The 21,436-nt window shown below is 45.9% G+C and overlaps 1 protein-coding gene across 1 annotated transcript in view; it reads right to left on the minus strand.

Moving 5' to 3' along the window:
* Positions 1 to 21,436, minus strand: part of LOC119442479 (zinc finger RNA-binding protein-like) — a 63,028-nt gene that overhangs the window by 23,328 nt on the left and 18,264 nt on the right. Inside the window, exons 5-9 of the mRNA XM_049662199.1 lie at positions 19,140 to 19,286; positions 15,312 to 15,448; positions 13,274 to 13,424; positions 4,361 to 4,515; positions 4,222 to 4,281 (exon numbers count right to left, since the gene is read on the minus strand). Of these exons, the coding sequence (XP_049518156.1) occupies positions 4,222 to 4,281; positions 4,361 to 4,515; positions 13,274 to 13,424; positions 15,312 to 15,448; positions 19,140 to 19,286 (650 nt within the window). The remainder of the gene's footprint in view (positions 1 to 4,221; positions 4,282 to 4,360; positions 4,516 to 13,273; positions 13,425 to 15,311; positions 15,449 to 19,139; positions 19,287 to 21,436) is intronic.

The raw sequence follows: 21,436 nt of genomic DNA on the forward strand, positions 1-21,436 counted from the left end.
GGGACACGGGTTGTGGCGACCAAAAATCGCGAAAAAACTCGATTTTTTTAATTGCATTGTTGGAATGTACAGCTATTATTGCACCTATATTGTTACTTTCATAGCGATAATGTCAATATTTTAGCCGCAGTGATGCCTTACACGACATGTACTAGCTGAATTTCAGGCTAAACTGACGCTGAAACGGCACATTTTCCGAAACGCGCGCCTGCTCTTCCACGTGTGCTAGCGCGGACATCTTGGTCTCATTTGAAAGAGCCGCTTTTTGCCTTCAAATTCCCGCCAGAACGGGCCCCATTCAGCTATTGGCCACTTAAAAACTGCGCGCCAAAAAAAGGTACCAAAACGCTCTCCTATTCGGCACTTGGCGCACGTGACTTGAGCTTGCCTCCCAATTGGCGGAACGGCATGGCCATCGTCTGCTGCGCGCTTGGAGACGCGCATTGAGACGCGCCATCTTGCCCCAGTGTCAGCGAGAAAGCGTGCCGCGTTGTCGAAAACGGTGCGCAAATTTCGCACGCGGCACAAGTTTGGTGCTAAAAAAGTGCGACGGACGCTCATCGAAAACTGCAAAGTGCGCTGCTCGACGCCGCAAAACGACCAGGACGCCACAACCTCAGCGTTTGATGCCCAAATCGTCGATGCAGCAACGGTAGGCCTAACGACCGCAGCGGCTGCTGCGATTCAGAGTCCGTCTGCCGCCAAGCCTTCGACCTTCACTCGCGGCAAGATACGATCTACCGGCAACCCTCCGAGCTGAAGGAGGAAGCGGCGAAAGCCAAAGCGAATCTATCGGCGTTATCTTCCGCTCCAGCGACGGAGAGGAAACGCGAGTTCGTGGGTGACAGTACCGACGATGCACTTCGCCCGGCTGATGGGACTACGTTTACGATTGTGGATTTGAGTGCAGTGAACACTTTATTAACGTTTGCGACGTGCAAAAACTGCAGTGGTGCTTTCGAAATCGTCCGAGACGAGCGGGAATACGGACTCGCTGTGAAGCTGCGTTTTATGTGCGCAAACTGTGGAGAGACTCGGTGTGGAGCTCGCCGCGCGTTGATAGTGCCAAGCGAATGAACCCCTTTGCTGTGAATGTTTTGGCTACGCGTGCCATGCAGGCAACGGGCAACCGACAGACCGCGTTCAATGACATTTTCTCGTTGATGGACATCAGCCGTCGGGCTCTTCACACGAAACCGTGGCAGAGCTACGTGAAGGCGAAGCTGGCGCCCGCGGCCGATCGCGCGGCGCGTAATCTGACGAGCAACTGCGCGCGGTCGATTCGCGAACTTTACGCCGAACTGAACGTGGGCAAAGCAACATAAAACTTGCGCCAGTCCCCGAAAAAGCGGCACACAGGGGCTGAAAGTCAGCAGGACTACATGTCTGGTGCCTACTGAGCTGTTCCAGCTGTAAATTTGCAAATAAAAAGGTTTTGCATGTTTTCTCACTTTTCTCGAAACTTGTTTTTGGGTGACTTCACCAGATTGTCGGAGTGATATCTCATGATCTAGAACAGCTAGAGCAATAATTCTTTCCTTAGCAGAAAGCCTAATCTGCATATTACAAAGTGCTGAGAGCAGAATTTCAAATTTCTGCACATGTATATTTTTATTTTATTAATTTTCTTTTGTTGTGGTAGCCATAGGACAAGGAAATAAATTTGATCACCTGCGGAATGGCTAATTATTATTTAATTTGAAAACTTTTTTGCAGCATTGCATTTATTGCATATTATAGTATCTAGCTATGAAATAATATTCACTTTCTACTGAGCAGTTTTTTTTCCATTGTCTCCTGAAACAATAGAGCGACAGATTTGTGTATCTTCTGAACAAATGGACCTACAAGAAAAATTATTGCATATTTGAATTCAGCGCGAAAAACTAAGCAAGCCTGATTATTTTCATCAGAATTGGCCATAAGATGCAGGACATAATCTCCACAACCCATGTCCCCCCTTAATAACCGAATGTTTACAAGTTTATACAGACGATAAAACTACTATTCTTACTTTGTATAGCTCATCGCAATCGATACTTCGGCTGTCGGGCGAAATTACTTTTTGTCGCACGTAAGAATTAAAATAATATTGTGTGCAGTTCAACACTACTCCCATTTCTCAATTTTTCCTGTTTCCTGGCTCTTGCGTTTCCCGGCTCTTACGTTTTTTTTTACAGTCCCGTGAAAAACGTTACAGCAGGGTTCTACTGTATGGCTTCACAGAGCCGCCGTGTAGTTGTAGACAAAGTTTTTCTTGTATATCGTTTAAAGCTACAGTGTAAATGGGGCGCAAATCAGTGCATTCGTGACAATGCAATGCATATTTGTGTTCGAAGACCAGTCATTTAGCGAAGTATCACTTTGTCACCACGAAAATGTGCATCATCTGTGATAAAATGTTCATTTTTTGCGAAGTAATACATATTTGTGGATGTTTGATCGATGGAAGAGGCACACTTTTACGAAATCGCCGCGCGCTGACTTACAGGAACCATGCACTCGGAAACAACGCTGCGTCGTTGTACCGGTAAAATGGGGATGATAATGCTTCTTAAGCACAGTTCGCAGATGCTATCATTTCAAAAAATAAAAAATACGATCGAGCACTTGATATACAAGCGGCGCTCTTATGCAGAGAGAACAGGTCGCCCACGAACTTTTGCCAACCAGCGCCCGCAGTGACGTCACGCTGTTTGCAAACAAGGAGAGGTCTATTTAGGCACCACTGCAGAAGTGAGCGAAGTGACCTTCGTACTATTGTCTATCGCTTCAACGCAAACTGAGCGCCGAGAACACACAGCACGCACAAAGATACGAGCCGCCGGCACACCTACACTGCGCAGACTGTTCCCCCAACGCAGATCGCTTTCGAGATACGGCCTGCGCAACCAAGCGCCTCCGCGGAGTACGCAGTTGATGCTAGAGCACAACGCTGCCCGCTATCCCTCCCCCCTCGTCAAAGAAGGCACGCTTCCTCCCCACTTTCTTTCGTGCGCGAGATTTAGACGCGGTCGTCGGCTCTCCTCGCACGCTTTCACTCGCACATACAGCATACGGCGTTATCACCCTTGGACTTTATAAGGAACATCTATGAGCCAAAAACCATTTTAGGGTCGCAACGTGTCATGGACACCATCTTTAGATAGCAAATACGGATCTCAAGCGCCATACTTTTGCTGGGAGAATCCGATAATACGTCAGAAGTGTCGCCCCCGGCACTTTAGGTGGCCAATGCCATCGTCAAGCAACCAAGCCAAGCAACATGAAAAGTCAAAATGGCCTCTCGGGCCGGCAGTGTGCAACGTATGATGCGGGAGCAGTCCCACAGTTGCGACGTAACAGCGGGGTTGCCAATGTAATGGGTTCTATGGGAGCTGTGCCAGGTCCGGCCAAGAACGACGTAACAGCGGGGCTCTACTGTAATGGCGTAGTAACTGCCGATCCTTTGCAACATTGCGTGGCGGCAGTGTATGGTGCTCTCTTCTCGCCGCCTTGGACCGTGTCGACAGGAACGCATGCCAAGCCATTGTTGCCACGGTTGAAGGACATAGATGGCCATTCAAAATTGGTGAAACACACAAACGACTGCGCAAAAATGAGTGATGCCATTGTGACATCAGATATTACACTGGCACAAGCGCCTGTGCACGCCCTGTGGTTTATGTTGTACACCTCCCTGAAGGCGTCCTTTTACCGTGCACACAGTTTGGTTGCACTTCCGTGCTTTGGCACTACACGTGTGCCCGCTTTTTACCGTGAATAGGTAAAGCATTTGTTACATCTGGAGCAGTTTCAATAGGCAGGGTCGGAAAATCGTAAATGCACTGAAATGTGATCATTATAACCGAGAGATATAACAGGCCACTTGGAAATTCAACATTCTCTCAGATTTCGCTGCCTGCAAACTTTTGATGTAGAACGTAATTACCCAGGAAGAAAGAATGGGGAAAAAAGTTGCAACTGCTACAATGCAAAACTACAGCCATTTCAAAGCTGCTGCATTTAAAACAATACTCTCTTGCAAAATAGATGAAGAGTACACATGACAAGCACAGAAACATGCTGTGCGCCAAATAAGCCTCACAGTAACATCACACACACGGGCCATCCACACGGATGGCCCTTGTGTGTGATGTTACTGTGCAATGCAAAACTTCTCTCAAGCCAAGCTATACAATGCAATGCAGGAGGGCATGGCCATGGCCCCTGCTTACTGACCCTTCTTCGGTCTTCTTGGCATCATCAGCTGGCTTTTCGGCCTCAGGCTTCGGCTCAGCTCTGCAGATGATATAATTGACAAAATTAGCAACTGACAAGAGAGATGCAGCACCAGAGAGGAGAGAGTGGGATCACTTACGCCTCGGCAAGGGAGTCTGAAACCAACTTCAGAGCCTTCTCTGTGTTTGTGACCATGCGTTGAACCTGTCCGAGGTCCTCCTCCTTGGGGTAGATCATGGAGTGCTTAGCCATCACGTGGCGATCATCCACAGAGTCTGGGCGGCGAGGCATTGGCTGAAACGCAAACACAAACAAGCTTCTTGAAGTCAGCCTTCAAACACAAGCTGCACTTTAAACAAAAAAGGTTCATAGGAAGATGATTGAAAGTGATCAAGAGATTCAACAGACAACATTCCGACAATGGGACCAGTCTTCTGTTAGGTCCCTTTGTTAAAAAAATCGGCTGTAGCATCCCTTCAACCACCGCTTATTAGCTGCAGCCTTGTTGCAGGAGTAATATTATTGAAACAACTGCAGCAATCACCTGCGATTGGTTCTCACCATTCAGAATGCCTGAGCATCTAAATGCCATACAAAACCCTTTATGGTTCAATGATTCCTGCAGGAATCATGTATTGCAGAAAATATCTGACTTCGAGAAAAACAAATACGGTGTAGACCGCTTATAACGTAAGTTGCCAGAGTCACGAATATCTGCGCTATAGGCGGTACCGCACTATAACCAAAACAACGATTTTCAAGCCCTGCACGTGAGCAAAACATGTAGACCAAGCAGCCACGCGTATCCGAGAATCAAAGCACGCGACTGGGAGTTTTGCATTCGCTTCAACAACTGTAGTCGAAACCGCGGTCGCGATCTATGCGATCATCGATGGCGACTGCGTAGTTTTTTTAGGCACGCGGCAGACGCGCGTGCCAAGTAAAAACGAAACCACTGTTGGCCGCAACCGCTGAGGGAGAAAACCGCGGCCTCTATCGAGGCGATCGTGGATGACGACTGTGCAGTTACGAAGGCCCGCGAAGTTACGAAATAGGCTTGAAGCGTACCGGCCTTGCTGTCATTCACGTACGATTTCATCTGATGGCTGTGGCGATGCGGGCTCCGCCGCTTCGTTTCGGTTGGACGCTAGAGCCGCTCTTGCTCTATTGCGTCGCACATTTGCGGCCCTCCTCGCTCACCAAGCTCCGAAAGTAGTCAGAATTAACTGATGTGCAGCCAAATAAGTCCGAAATAACGAGAGTTTGATTGCATTGAATAATGCTTACACCTGCCGGGACTAGAGGACGAGTCCGAATTAACCGATTTTCCGAATTAACGAGGTTTTACTGTATCTCCAAACTAAATTTGCGGAACACTTCTTAAGTTGACAGTCTCACGCGCGATATCTGCACTTCACGACACACATCGAGACGGGTGCACAGAAACTGAAGCCGCGTTCGGTGCAAAATGCACCGCAGTCGAGCAAAAGGTTTCTCAGTCGCCTAGACAACCTACGAGCGCTTTTTTCCGTTCCATTTGCTCTGCGTCTCATGCTCTTTTTCCGCATAGCCCTCGTTGATCTCCTCTCCCATCGGTTGCCGCACCTTGTTGAGAAACGAGCTTGCTGCCACCCTTGTCGGCGAGATTTTCCCGCGGAAACAGCATTACAACCGGTATTTCGTCTCCCACGGCTACACTGTAAGCGGCATGCGTATACATGGAGTTTTATGGGAGGGTAAACGGGAGTCGGAAAAGGCCGTGTTGTAGCCAGTTCTGCACTATAAACGGTTACGTTACAAGCGGTCTATACTGTATTTAAAGAAATGTGTCAATAATGCCAATTACAAGATTTGTCAACTTTTGACCAGATAAATATAGCTCTCCCTGAAATTTCACTAAATGCCCATGGATTGCATAACAGAGAGATTAGGTCTTTGCTCTATTTTTTGGAGCCTGCTGCCTAATGCATACACGAGCCTTGGGAAGCACAAAAATGGTATTTGCATCCGTGGCCATATTTCACACCCTTATGATTATGAACATGTCACTTACATTGTTTTTGACAGTTCGAGAGAAGCCTTTGATTCATGCCACAACTCCCCCCAGTGGGAATTTCAATTTTTTTTTTCTGACTTTATTAGTCATTCAGATGCACGTAACATGTTCACACTTGAATGAAGAAATTCAGACTGGAAGGAGTAACTAGCTCTCATTTTGTTAGATGTTTACATGAGGCAAAGCATCAGAGTAGCTCATCTGCAACATTGCTGAATGCAGATTCACTTTCCAATGAACAATGAAAAGGTTGAATCCACAACAGGAATGAGTAACAGAAAATAAAAGACTGACAAAAGTGGGAAGATTCATAACTGGTATGCACAATGCTAATCAGGCACGTCATTATTACCTTCTCAGTAAAAGCCAGTGCCGACATCTCGTAGAGAGGCACGTCGTAATAATGTTTTATGGCTGGGACAATATGGAGGACCATGCTAGTGCCAAAATTTAACCTTGCTCCATTTTACATCAACCTCTTGTGATAAGAAATGACGAATACACGAGGCTGCCAATGAAGTGTGTTGCTCTTTGCAGTACTATTTGCACACTTGCTCAAGCAAGGAGCATGTGTAGATTCAGAACTAATTTCACGAAGTAAAATTTCCAGTGCAATGTGCTGTTGCCTATTTGTTACTCCACAATACATGCAACAAAGTGACTGAACCCATCTGATTGTGGAAAGTTGATGCTAAATCCTGGCAAAAAAATGCATTTTGCACAAAATGCACCAACATTGCCTCAGTACCATGCTAACAGCCATTGATAGGATAAAGAGCTATAGCATTTTGTAAATTTGCTTGTGCAGAGCTAAAACCAATATGCTTAAGCGAAAATTGTAGAAGCAGCGCAAAATATGCAATTTACACTGCAAAATGTTTGAGTTAATAGGTGCAGTGCTGTTGATGCTTCACCATAACAACTGCAATGGCATAAGTGTAAGCAGTCTTTATGTAGGCAGGACGATACTTAGATTGATGCATGACACAATCTGCTGCTACATTCTTTTCGTTTTGACATTGCATCCACTTTTGCAACAACATGCCTCGAATGCATGCAAATATGAATTTGCACTTGTCTTTTGTTAGGCTATCACGAGAAGTCAAGGGAATTCAAAGCTATGCTCTAATTCACACTTGGTTGCTTTTTTTGCTACCTGCACATAGAAGACGAAAACATTACCCAATACAACGTAATAACCCCCATACATTACTAAGTCTTTAGACACAAAATTTGGTAGTTGAGGAAACTAGTTGTGCAACTGCTGGGGTGTATGTGGGTTGTCACAATAAGCACCGACATGCATGTTATTCCAGTCCCACAGCCACCAAGAGGCTGAGGTGAAACTGCCCTATTTGGAAACCAAGAACTGCACACTGTTGCTAGCTGTTACCATTACCATGTCAGTCACCTGCCAACATTTGCATAGCTAGATAGACCGGACTGACTTTACCAGCTGCATACACCATCACACACAGAGCAAATGGTGGCAGATTGGCGAGGCAGTGGCAGTAATGGTATGCATCAGGGCAATGTGAAAACAATGAACTGACGTGGCAGCATCGCAAGATGTGTATGACAGCACAAGATTTGCCAGCCTGCCCTAGGCTGTGCATTGGAGATGCCAGCTGAACTGATCACACAAAGCTCTGGCTAGATCTGGCTGTAGCTGCTGCCTGTGCTTACAGTGCACTGTTTCATTCAAGCTTTGATTTTTAAAGGCACCCCTGAAAGTCAACTCGAATAAACAATCAGCAGCATTAATGATAGTGCTTTTGCGCGCAGAACACTTCATCGCAATAATTTACACACAAGCACAGTCTGAACTAGTCAACTGCCATTAGTTTGACCCTGATGGAATTAGAAAAATTGATCGAATTATCCGGCGGATCAAATTCAACAAGATTCAGAAAAAATGTTGAAACGTCGCCGAATCATTTGGATGTATTTGCCAGATTCTGACTAGCCACAAATAAAACACGCGCCCACTTTCTAAGTGTCCAATGTACAAAACTAACACAGTAATTATATTAAAAGCTCAAAGCAGAAATCTAATGCGCATACAATTTCACAGCAACAAAAATAGACAAAGTTCAAATATGTGTTGCACAATGGCATGTAGTTTCCTTAAGTCAGCTTCATCGCAGTACAGTTGTGTTACGCAGTAAAGCATACGAATGCTATGAGGGGGGCTCGCATTAAGATCTGGTAAATACTAGGGGTGTGCTTTCGAATATTTGATACGAAAGACTTGTACTATTCAAAATATTCAAACACCCAAAACTTGCTATTAGGTCAGCTGTGCTGCAGTACAACCATGTTATGTGGCAGAGCATACAGATAGTATTGCGGTGAAGCATATCAAAGGTAAGGCTGATGCTTGTGACCATCCGACACTATCAGCTCAAGTGCCCACACTGTGCTGCCTCTGCTTGCACCTGGACAACAGCCGCTGCCAGGAACAGCTATATGCAGCTAACCAGGTTCAGTACTGAAAAACATAGTCTCCGAACTACAAATCTGATTAAGTAGCATTCTTGGCAATGTTTTTAGACCCTTGTTCTATAGCAGTAGAGTACCACCAGGGTGCTTCAATGGCAAACTGGATTAAAAACCTGGCTTTAAAAGGAAGGAAGGCAGATTTCAACACCGAGAAACCCAGATATGTCCTAAACAATGAAAGCTTCTGACGGGGGCTCCTTCCAACACAGCACTTTCAAAAGACTGATAGGCTCATCAACCAGCAGGTATTTTCACTGCCACAAGCACAAGTTGAGATGTGCATGATGAAATTTTGGGCCAAAAAATGATCTATAAGAGTGCTGTACCCATAATGCCCACTGTTGGCTCGGCTTGCGAAGAGATTCTTGCCGATACCAGACATAATGTGTCCAGTGAGCGGTTATTTTTGATGCCTGGAGGAACTGCGACATCCAGGAAGGTGTCGATGCTCCCCGATCATGTCGAGGAGCTATCATTCCTTCACGACTAACTACAGTTATGGTACTGTCTAACTGAAGTGTTGTACAAGCGCATTTTGTTGACCACTAAGCATAAATTTCCTGTTCATTATTTGCTACGCAATAAAGTAGCTTTTTTTCGTACATATAGTTGGTGAAAAAAATGCATTGTACTTGTGTTTGGAAAGTATTCAATTTGCATTTTCATTATTCAAGTTAGCTTCAAAACTGAATTTGATTTTGCATACCCCTAGTAAATACCATGATCAGATATTGTCAGCTAGTTATTGCATGAAAATCTTCCTAGGGCAGGCTAGGCATTTCGACACGAGGCGACATCTGCTTCAACATATTCATTGTCCCCTAAGCTCAGCTGAGACATGCTACCACTAAACGGGTTGCTATTGGGATTACCATAAGGGTCAGGCACATGCATGCTTAGTGGTGGATTGAATTGACCGGAGTCCAATTAATGGAAGTCTACTGTACTTGATGAAACATTGCTGAGACACCTTTGAACACACTATAGTTGTCAAGCATTTCTTTTTTAAACACGAGCACCTGTAGATGCAATAGAATCTAGTTAAACAGAACTTCGACAGAAGAAATATATTCAAATTAACAAGAGTTCCATATTACTGAGAAAGATGTGCGGAGATGCAGCACTATATGCCATACTTCCTTAAACACTGTTGGACACATTAGGCATAACAAAGTGAATGTAGCAGCTAGTTTGTCCTGTGGTTTGTGCACAATCGACGGCCACTGGATGGACTAGGCTTCGCTGATTTCAGATTAGAGGCAGCGCCGGTGATGTATGAAAACAAGTTTATACTGCCCCAGTCGGTGGAACAACATGCTGTCGTCACGCACAGGGAGTCCAAATGTTCAAACACTCCACAAGGTGTCCAAAATATTCATTGTCCTTATTTTGACAGTCTATGTGGCAAGTGGCTATGCTGCAAAGCTGTCCATATTTGCACATGCTAAGCATTAAACATCTATGAAATGTCTACTTGTGCGAGTGTTTGCCAGTGCCTTTTTTCAATATGGCTTTCTGGCTAGAAGACTGGTGTTGTAAAAATATGTGTATCTCTATGAAAATGTTCTTTAACGCTTTCTTCTGTGATAGTTTAAAAGAAGTGGTTCCATTTAAGAAGTCTTTTTTTTTTTTTTGCATTTCCCAAAAACAAAAACCAGCTAATTTAAAGGCTGTTTCATTTAGAGGGGCCATGACACAGTCATCAAACAGTTCAGTTTACATTTGTACCTGAGAGCAGAAGGCGCAACATGGTTATAAAAAAACTGGGCTCTCGGGACACATTTTAACCCGAAATTTCAATTTGAAATCTCTGCCTCTCAATGCCTCCCACGAACAGCAATCACCATTTTGGCAAGGCTGAGTGACATCGGGAAATGAGGGGCACACCTCTGTCGTCTACTTCGAAATAGTTCCGAGACCACATCGAATGCATTCGCGCGGTTGCGCCGAGGGGCGCCAACGAGCCAGCTGTAGAAGACGACGACAACGCTCGAGCCATTGCTGATAGTTTTCATTGTACAGACAACAGACGGACGAATCGGCTAGCCACATACAGCTTCGCTGTAATATGCTCCGATACCGTAATTTCCCGCAAATAATTGTTAGCATGAGGTAACCTAACCTAACCGTCTTTCTCCGCACGCTCAAGCACCTAATGGCAGTGTAGCTGAATTGTGTCAGCAATTCCAAAAGGCAGTAGCAAACCACAGATGTGCAGAGACACACATGCAAAAACGAGAATGATGCATGGCAGCCATGACGTATTTACAGCTCCTGTAATCACTTTCGGTGTTTACACTACACAAAAGCATGGCCTTCGAGACCAGCTTCTGTTACCCGAGGGAGCCCATTTATTTCGTCGCAACACCGTGTCACCAGACTGCGTTACGGTTCAACTGTGACATTAAAAAATTCAAATACAAGTTTTCTACTTGTGAATGCACTCAAATTCTACCAGCTTGCTGTGGGACACGTACGGTTTAACATGTATGCATATTCTAAGCTCGAAAATTAGATGTCATGGCCCCTTTAAGCTTTAATTCCATTTACGGAGATTCATTCACGAATAATCAAGAAAATCATTTCATTTTGTTTCACTCCAGCGTTTCAGAATATTTATTTACGTACTCAGTGCACTTCAGCAAAATGATAACATGAAATTTCAAAACAGTTGAGTCAATGTGTTGTGCTCCATGCCTGTCAAAGACTTATGTGCACTTGTCAATGCTACTAAGTGGGGATGGTTTGTGAGACTTTCACAGCTAGACATCTGCAGTTTAAGGCTTTACTGCACACAATTCGGCTTGGAGCTTTCTACCTACACACTACCTTAATCGATTCAGTCCAGTAAGCGTAAGTTGCTCTGTACTTGCATAGCATCCATGATGTTACACACAATATGAAAGATTCAATCCTGTGCACATTGAAACCTTTGATCATGCACTGTTTTAAGAGCGACATTCCTGAAGTAGAAATGTATAGCCAGAACTGACTAAATTCTAGCTTGTGTTGCAGAAACGAAATCCAACAGCTTATAATGTAAGTAGTTCTATGAGGCCCTCATGTGTAGACCTTGTAATAGAAACCCCAATCAATATTTTTTAGAGTATCTCTCGCAACTTCAGTTGAATGCCATATGTGGTGGCACGTTCAATCTTTCTTAACGGTACTAAAAACTTGACATTTTGCTTGAGCATACAGTTATGTAAATAGTTTATTGACCCTTTTCGCAAAGCAATTTGTTCTCGAGAAAAGAGACTTGCGCTTTCAGCAGCACGCCGCACGTTGCTTCAGCAAAAGCGCACGAATACAAAAGCATTACCGCTTCTGAGCATCAGCTGTTGGAAATGCAACAGGGTTTTAGATCATGCACTGTGCTCCATTCATGCTGCAAAATGTGGAGCAGTGGATTAAGACGTCTGCAGTAGTTGGCTGGAAAATTAGTGACTGCCATACTAAGGAATGTAATGAATATGTGCAACCAAGTTCACGGACCGTTGCAACTACAGACAGGCTATTTTGCCGACCCTTCTCGATGGCAAGACTTCTAGGGGATAAAAAAAATTTCACTTTTTTGCCAACGTGTTATCGCCAACTTCCAAAGAAAGGAATTCAACCATGGAATGTTGGCAACAGTGAGTACCACTTGTTAAACAATGACAAAGGGAGGAGCGCCACTTCTTATCATAGTAAGTTTTACGCACGTTATTTACATATCTACACTAACTCATACACAAACTTACACTCTCTATCGCCAATGTGTTGAGAATATGTGAATGGGCGCTCACTTGAATCAATGCGCCAAAGCATGGGTGACAGCAACTACATCGACAGCACACGAATTGTCGAAGCTGAATGTTTTGCAACTGTCCACAGGAGTGAGTCACTAGTGACAACACATCCTTTGCTACAAGCTATTGCAAAGTATAAACAGCTACATTGCAAGTTCTTTATTTTGTTCTGAGATCCACAGAGACAATCACTGCGTATGGTAATCAATTTTCAGAAGAGAACTTGCACTTGCTTAAAAGCTCTGTTAATGGCAAGCACTGCAAAGAGCAACCACATCATTTACGTTTTCTGTGCTCTTGTTTGTAAATGTTACCAGCTGCTTGTGTCACCCAAAAGTGTCCTCTTTCACGAAGAAACAGTCAGCTATATCATTGAACGATCAGAACTGGCAACCTTTACAAGCAAGGACAGCTGCCCCCGAAAAGCAGCTACCAGGCACAGAACCCAGCATGGAACCACCAGGCTCTACACGTGCCCTACATAGCGTCCCACCGCCCTCCAGCCCACCACAGTAGAGGGCACTTCAAACAGGCAAGCCTGGTCTCGCACTGCATGATGTACCTGCCCAGACTGGGCCCCCACGCGCGTTGGGTGCGCGGTGTTGCCAATCTGGTTGTAGCCACCTCGGGAGCGATGCCTCCACCCTATTGGTGGTGGCGGCGGCGGCAAGGGTGGGCAAGGACAGTGGCGGGGCCACCCTACCATGGGTCCTGGGGGCCCCATCATGGGCGGTCCCCACGGTGGCATGGGCCCCATGGGTCCTGGGCCTCGACCAAAGAAACGGCAGCGGTCCATTTCGTCTTCATAGCGCCGCCGCTCCTCCCAGTACAGCCGCTCCTCCTCTTCCACCATCCTGGATAAAAGGGGTTCCAGTTAAACTCCATTGCTCTGGGAAACACTCTGGGGCCAAATTATATTAAACGATGACTTTTTTTTTATGCGTATGTGTGTGGCATAGTGTCGCGTGCAATACTCCTATGACAGTTCTGCCAAGAACTACAATAAAACACTGCTCGTAAGTCCTGGAAAAAATGCGACAAAAAAAGTATGACCAATGTTACTAAAAAGTTTGGTAGAGTCAGCCGTAGTTGATACCTAAGTAATGGGAACTGTAGCTGCACAAAAGGACCAAGATGTGCGTAGTCATTTTTGTGGCTTCGGCAAGATGGCAATGAAACCTAAATGAATCCGAGCTGGTGAGTGACACCAGAATACGATGCCGCTTGAGCGAAAAATAATGCTCACTTATTGCCACCTGCAGCAGATAATAGCTGCCTGTTTGGATTATTGCCTATTCAAAGTGTGCAGTATGCTTCCAATGACACTATGCCACATGCGCTGCCAAACAGATAGGTTAAGATGCTTATCACAATAGGGTTGGCAGCGACAGCTGTGAATGCAACAACCCACAAGATTTGCTGGTATCAGAAGAGAAAATTGAGTGCATGTCAGCATTTTCGCGTGACATTTTCGGATGCCTACTTGATTGCAATCAAGTCTGCCTAGCACATTTTCGCATCTGGAAAACATTGTATGATTGCAGTTTGGCTATGCACTGAATGTTGGCGCCAATAGATTGTTGTTTGCAAGAAAGTATTAACCAGAAATGAAAAACGGGGGTGGGGGGAAATAAAATGTGATGGTAGGAATGCATAATTTTCTCGCCTCAACGAGAACGTTGGCTCCAGGAAATTGTACGAAAGACGAGAGCAGTAATGAGGTTCTACTGTATACCCAGGAATTGAATCGTCTAGAATCCTTACCTCTACCTCCCAGGTGTTCCCAATACAGTGGAATCTTGTTGATAAGATTTTGCATAATAAGTTTTTCGGGATAATACGTTTTTTCCCCCCCGGGCCAATGTCTTATAGGCGCAATGTATTTCGGATAATAATATGATTTTCGGATGATACGTTTTATTTTCCGGTTCCTGTGAAGATTGTATCAACGAGATTCCACTGCACACACTTGAGACATCATACACAGCAAATAGGCAATGCTTCATTTCCCTGGCAACTTGTTGGAAAGACATCTGTTGGAGTTCACACAACTACTAGGCATGAATGCAGCCTTTATCGAATCCTTTTATAACAGATAACTATTTATCCAACTGCATGCAGTAGAGGAGTTTTAACATTTACCCCTTCCTAAAAAGGACACGCAAGCAGACATACTGCGTTAGAACTATGCCAACATTCTTCCTCTCAAACTCATCTGTCAGAATGTTCAGTAAAACTACAAAATTCAGAATGTTCTTCAACCCTCATTTTCTTTAAAGTTGAGCTATTTTCTGCTCAATGAGCACCACATCAGCCAAGCTAAATTTGGCACTCGTATTCTACGTGCCCATGTATCTTCACACCTCCAACTCCATGCTGAGTTTCTTCTCACGGTGCCTTCTCAGGCTTTAGGCGACGAGTAGACTTGATTGCTTGCTGTACCAGAATGGCAATGCACTGAAGACACTTTCACACTACAAGCATGGCAATTCACACCTCCAACTCCATGCTGAGTTTCTTCTCACGGTGCCTTCTCAGGCTTTAGGCGATGAGTAGACTTGACTGCTTGCTGTACCAGAATAGCAATGCGCTGAAGACACTTTCACACTACAAGCATGGCAATTCACACAAAGAACACATGCTAAATTATTTTACAGAACATATAGCCAGGTAGTTGAACTAAGCCACAAGTGATAATTATGTATGACAGCAGCATCCATAAGCCATCTTTGGAGACAAACCTCATCTCTGCTCTCCACCGATCCTCCTCATGTTTCCAGAAGTCCTCCTTCAGTTGTCGTCGAAAGCGCTCCTCTTGCAACTTCCGCTGACGAAGGCTTGGCTTTATGTCGACAACAAGGTCAGGGTTCACTTTTTTCTGCAAAGAGAACCTGTGCTTGTACTAGCATAGAAAACCATGCTTTTTGTGGCAAATTATGTTTTTATTAAAGTTGCTATTAAAATTTATGCCCACCACTCAATAACTAATCACAACTATTGGCTTACTTCACGCAGCATTTATTTTATAACAATGCTGCCCAGAGCACAAAAATTATTTGGACTCAATCTTAATGCTTAGTCTCACAATGAGACTACGCGGATCATGGAAAAGTTTCAAAATGCTTTAACGTTTATAGTTGTCAGCATGCCTTTATTTAAAAAAATTAAAAAATCTGTCACCTCATTTATTTTACACAAAACCTGCATGAAAATTGCAGTTCTTGTCACTTTACAAAAATGATTTGTACTCGAAGCTAGTGGTGTGTGAATATTCGATTTGAATTGGTAGGTATTCTATCCAAAATATTTTACACTTGCAAATATACGAACCCCTAAAACATTCCGAAAAGTATTCGGGACGTGTTAATACTAAGTCGCAGAGAAACTATGCCGTTTCTTATGCCACATCCACACTGGGGCCTTCAGCATCTACAGCGACTGGAAATCTGTCGCTGGAGCAGTCACCAGAGTGCGATATTTTACCGCTGACGCCATCTGCTGAGTATGCACTAAGGTGCACACACTCGGGGTATCCTGGATGTCCCCACACTGTCTCTTCTGTCAAAGAGCATGTCAGTAGCGGTGGTGGGTCCGGCCTGCTCAGCAAGACTTTTTACTTGAATTGCAGTCGAATATTAATTCGAACTCGCTTAATTCGAACCGATGCTGTGGTCCCATCAAAGTTATGTGTATTTCAATAAGCGAAAACGCTCGGTAATTCGAACGCAAAAGCATTTGCGACGGTTAATTCGAACATACCGCGGACCGACAATGCTCTCAGCAGCGCGCCAAATAACGCGGCGGCGCCTCCGACCGGCATTGCTCAGACTCCGCCATAGAGCAAAAGCTTAGGAGAGACCCCTTAATGCAGCGGCGGAGGCCCAGTCCGGCCAACGAAACTTCCCAAGCCGGCAAACGCTCGCTTCCCCCGATAACGACAGACAACGAAACTTCAGAGAGCGGGTTAAGCTGGTGCCGGGCCGGCTGGACCGGCGGCGCCGGCACCCACACCGGCAAACGCTCGCTTTCCGATAACGGCAGAAAACGAAACTTCAGGGAGCGGGCTAATCTGCGCCGGCTGGCTGTACAGGTGGTGCCGGCACGGCGGCGGGCAACGTTAGCGGCAGGCGCGCACGGAGACAGTCGAAGGGGAGGGAGCTGCCAGGAAACAGAGAGAACGAGGGGAGCCAGCCACCGATGCAACTGCCGCCGAAGCGGCGGAGTTTCCGAGGCCAAATCCGCTTCGCTTCCCTGCCACCCTCCTCCCTCACCTTCGACAGATTCCGCGCGCGACCGCCCGTCGCCATCCGGCGCCGTCCGCTCCCTGAAGTTTCGTTAGCTGCCGTTATCGGGAACCGAGCGTTAGCCGGTGTGGGCGGTTGCGCGCTGCGATATTTCCCGGCTCACACCGTTCGTGCATCGTGCTATGATGCTCGAATACTTCAAAAATACGTCCTTTCTTTAATTCGAACTTCTTTTAATTCGAAGAAATTTCCGGGCCCCTTTGAGTTCGAATTATTGAGATTCGACTGTATGAATGGTGCATGGCAAAAAGATTCCGGTAGCAGTGGCGGCAAAAATAATTTTGGAACCGATCAGTGTGGAAAGGGATTTTTTGGCTAATCTTGCCATTGCTGAATTGTATTTCGCGTTGCTCTAGCACGACATTCCCCAGTGTGAACGCGCCCTTTGACGGTGCTTACTACACCCAACAACAACTTTCTGTGGCAGCACAGCTAGAGCTATAGGCATGCACTCGCAAGTACGGAGACGGAGATGGAGTGACAGAGATGGTTGGGGGGGGGGGGTGCACAGTTCTGCTTTTGTGGCTGCTGCAGCGGCCATTTTGACTTCATGTTGCTTGGCTTGGTTGCTTGATGATGGCATTGGCCGCCCAAAGTGCCGGGGCGACATTTATTACGTATTTTCGGTTTCCGCTAGCAAAAGTATGGCCTTTTGTCATATACATAGGTGGCGTCATAGACACCACTTAAAGATGGTGTCTATGACACGTTGCGGCCCTAAAATTGGTTTTGGCTCATAGATGTTCCGTATAAAGTCCAAGGGCGATAACATCGTCGCCGCGCGCCGTATGCTTTCTTTCGCGCGTGAGACGCAGTTGTCGGCTCCCCTTGCACGCTTTCACTTGCACATGCAGTATACGGCGCCGTATGCTGCATGTGCGAGTGAAAGCGTGCGAGGGGAGCCAACGACCGCGTCTCGAGCGTGAAAGAAAGAAAAGCAGGGAGGAAGCGCGCCTCTTTCCGTTGCACTCGAGGCACCGGCGAAGGAGCGAGGGGGAGGAATAGCGGGCAGCATTGTGCTCTGGCATCATACTGCGCGGCGGCGCGCCGTTTCTTGAAAGCGATCTGCGTGGGGGCAGAGTCTACGCAGTGTAGGTGCGTCGGCAGCTCGTAGCTTTGTGCGTGCTGCGCGTTCTCGGCGCTCAGTTTGCGTTGAAGCGATAGACAACAGCACGAAGGTCACTTCGCTCGCTTCTGCAGCGGCGCTTAACTGCGCGGACAACTGCGCGTGTCCGTGCTCATCGAGTGTGATGTGTTCATGTTTGCCTGTGGGCACTGACACCATTTTTGTTAATTAGTTAATAAGCGAATGTTTACAAGTTTATACGGACAATAAAACTACTATTCTTACTTTGTATACCTCATCGCAATCGATACTTCGGCTGTCGGGCGAAACTACTTTTTGTCACACCTAAGAATTAAAATAATATTGTGTGCAGTGCAACACTACTCTCATTTCTCAACTTTTCCTCTTTCCTGGCTCTTGCGTTTCCCGGCTCTTAAGTTTTTTTTTTTTTACTGTCCCGTGAAAAACGTAACAGCGGGGTTTTACTGTATATTAGATTTGCACTTGGTTTTCATTATTCGAATTCACACAACCCTACTCGCAACCTGTCAAGAGAACATCCGAGACTTTTGAGACTTGCTTTGTAGTGCAGCAGCCATGGCAATGTGACATTCATCCAAACAGACATGTTTTTCATTAAGAGGGCATTTCTTGACAACAGATGACTCAATATCAAGACACGTGGCCAATGTGACACGTGCAGCGCAACCGTGAATAGAATGGCAACACAATAAAGTGTAAAGCGTGTGTTCCAGCAGAAAATGCGCAGACCTGACATGCATTCCTAAGTAGTGCATATACTGATGCGTACTTCGCTGCTGCATCTTGACTGGATGCTACCACCACTTTTGCACCGCACAATTGCAAGGCTCACCATGCTAAAGGGCTTGTCCGAATTGGCCAGTGCGAGACCAAGCATCTTCAAATTAACATAGGTTTTAAGCAACAGAATCAAATACAAATGTACTAGGGCCAGATGGAGAGCCCAAATTAGATTTTCAAGTCAACAAGGTCTTGTCGCATAACTTGATGCATTTTGAAGCTCTAATTAGCAGAACAGTGCACATGCAAAGCGAATTATTCACCTCTGATTTTGAGGGTGGGAAACCACCTCCATTTTTGATATTTAGTGGCGAAGTGAGTACATTCTTACAATGTCGAGGCATTTTTGCTACATGAATAAAAGAAAAATTTCATACCTTGTATTGGAGGCGATGCCGACGACCTTTCATGTGCATTTCCTTGGCATTGGGGTCATTGAAACGGCACTCGCACAACTTGCACTGGAAGCTGATCACCTTGCCTTCGTCATTGCGCATCTCCTCAATGTAGTCCTGACCAACAGGCTGCACATGGCGAAAGAAAAAAGCACCACTGCTCAAGCAAACTGGAATGCCACTCACTGCTTTGTAAAGGCATATGACCTTAAAGCTTAGACATTTCAATATACATTCCAAATCAAGAGCAAGAACATAAAGTGGTGAAACTTTCAGTAGGAAGAGTGCAGACAGCACACGATGTCAAATGAGCACAGTGCAACAGACTAACAAACAAAACAAACATGGAGCTGAAAACCACAATCTGTCATTTGGGCTGTGCTCAACTTTATGCCATGAATTACCAACTCGGCCAACCTTCAACCGTTAAAATACACTAAAACAAGGTAAAAATACTTAGGTGCTCATAGAATGCCTATTTGGCTAGTTATTCCCACTCAAAGAACAAAACCAAAGCAAATACCAAGCCCTTCCCCAAGGAATTTTTGCCGGTTTTAACAATATACTGGTTATAACAATGAGAAGCTGCTGCACTGTCAACTTTCACCAGCTTACTACCCGCTTACTACAATGCCCCCATGCCGCATTATTGGTTATAACGAAGTCTGGCTACTCGGTGTTCGTGCCGAAAAAGAATGGAATGCGAAATTCTTGAGAAGAAAAAGAAAATAATAAATTGGAGCCACCGCACATCGCCGTGCACTGTTTTCCAGCCTTCTTCGCATCGCCAGCCTCGCGTGCCTTTCTCCCATCGCCCTACCACCCTCCGAATACAAATGGGCTGCGCCCATAATTCTGCACCCCGCCACCCTCCGAAACAAGAATGGACTGCGTCAACTACACTGATAGCAGATAGCGCTGGGTCCTGCTCTTGCACATTTCTGCTGATGGATGAAGTCGCTCGTGCCCGTCTTTGTTGGTTGCGTCGAAGTCGTTCCGGGCCACGGGGTTTCGCCCGTTTTGCAGCCTCATTTGATTCGCCGCCAAAACGGAAGATTGCTGATCCGCCCGCTGATCATCGGCAATGCATGACCTTGCCAGTGAAAAAGCACACTGCTATAGATTTGGAAACTAAGTGCTTCTAACCGATCAGGCGATCGTCGTGAACGTGCTTGCTTCGGATAGCAACGGCGACGGCATGGTAGGCAGCGATGACGCAGTAGGACAGGCTGCCTCAATGTTGTCCTCGCAGGAGGCCCTGCAGATGGTTCAGTCCCTTTGGGGCTTCGTGCTCGCGAGATAAGGATGTCGGCAAGCTTCGTGTAAAGAAAGCAAGGCTGACAGACATGGGATTTTCTTGGGCAAGTCGGTGAGAAGTACAACGTGGCAAGCTTGCCCCGGCGTTTCTGGATTTCTCTGAAAGACTGCCCACGGCAACCTTCTATTATCTTTTAAAAGGCCCCTTTTGAGGCCACCAAAGCGATGCCTCGGTGGAGCTCGCATGTCACTCGACGCTTGACCGTGACCCCGCTTTGCAGTTATAGCAGTGCCATTCTGGAGTGCCAAGCGATGCCTCGGTGGAGCTCGCATGTCACTTGACGCCCGGCCGTGACCCCACTTTGCAGTTATAGCAGTGCCATTCTTGAGTGCCAACAGCAGTGGCTTGTTACATGCGATCGGAGCGCGCAGGAAGCAGAGTTAAACGAGTCAACTCAATCAGAAGCCGGATGGAGGTAGGTGGTGGGGAGGGGCACTAGCCTCCCCCACTATAGTTTTCTCACAACAATCTCATTTTGATTTTTTTCATGCAGCCCGGTTATAACAATGGAATTTTCGTGGCACTTGAATATTGTTATAAGTGGATTCGAATGTATGCGGAAAAATACGGTACTATAGACGTTTTCACGAGGGCGCTTCCGACGGTCTGGACTGTAGACTTGCCTTGCGCTTGCATTGCGGAGTGGTAGCTTTCCTTCGACGTTTCCGTTTATTTTTGTCACGAATGACTTATGCTCGTAAATAATGGCATATATACTCATCAAAAGGCTACAGGCCAGCACTGTGCAGTTTATGGGTGCACAAACAACCAGCGGAAAATAACGATTTTAGGGACTAAGTGTGTCCACAACACAGCACTCCGCGAGACCACTGCCGACGTGGTATGTTCATGCTTCACCGGTTTCCTGCATCACCCGAAGACTTGGCATTTCAGTCCAATGTGAACCAATGCACAAATCAGTAAAATAATGCATTTTGGTAAACCCTTTTCCGCATATTTC

The sequence above is a fragment of the Dermacentor silvarum genome, chromosome 2, assembly GCF_013339745.2.
Source record: "Dermacentor silvarum isolate Dsil-2018 chromosome 2, BIME_Dsil_1.4, whole genome shotgun sequence".
In the NCBI taxonomy this organism is placed as follows: domain Eukaryota; kingdom Metazoa; phylum Arthropoda; class Arachnida; order Ixodida; family Ixodidae; genus Dermacentor; species Dermacentor silvarum.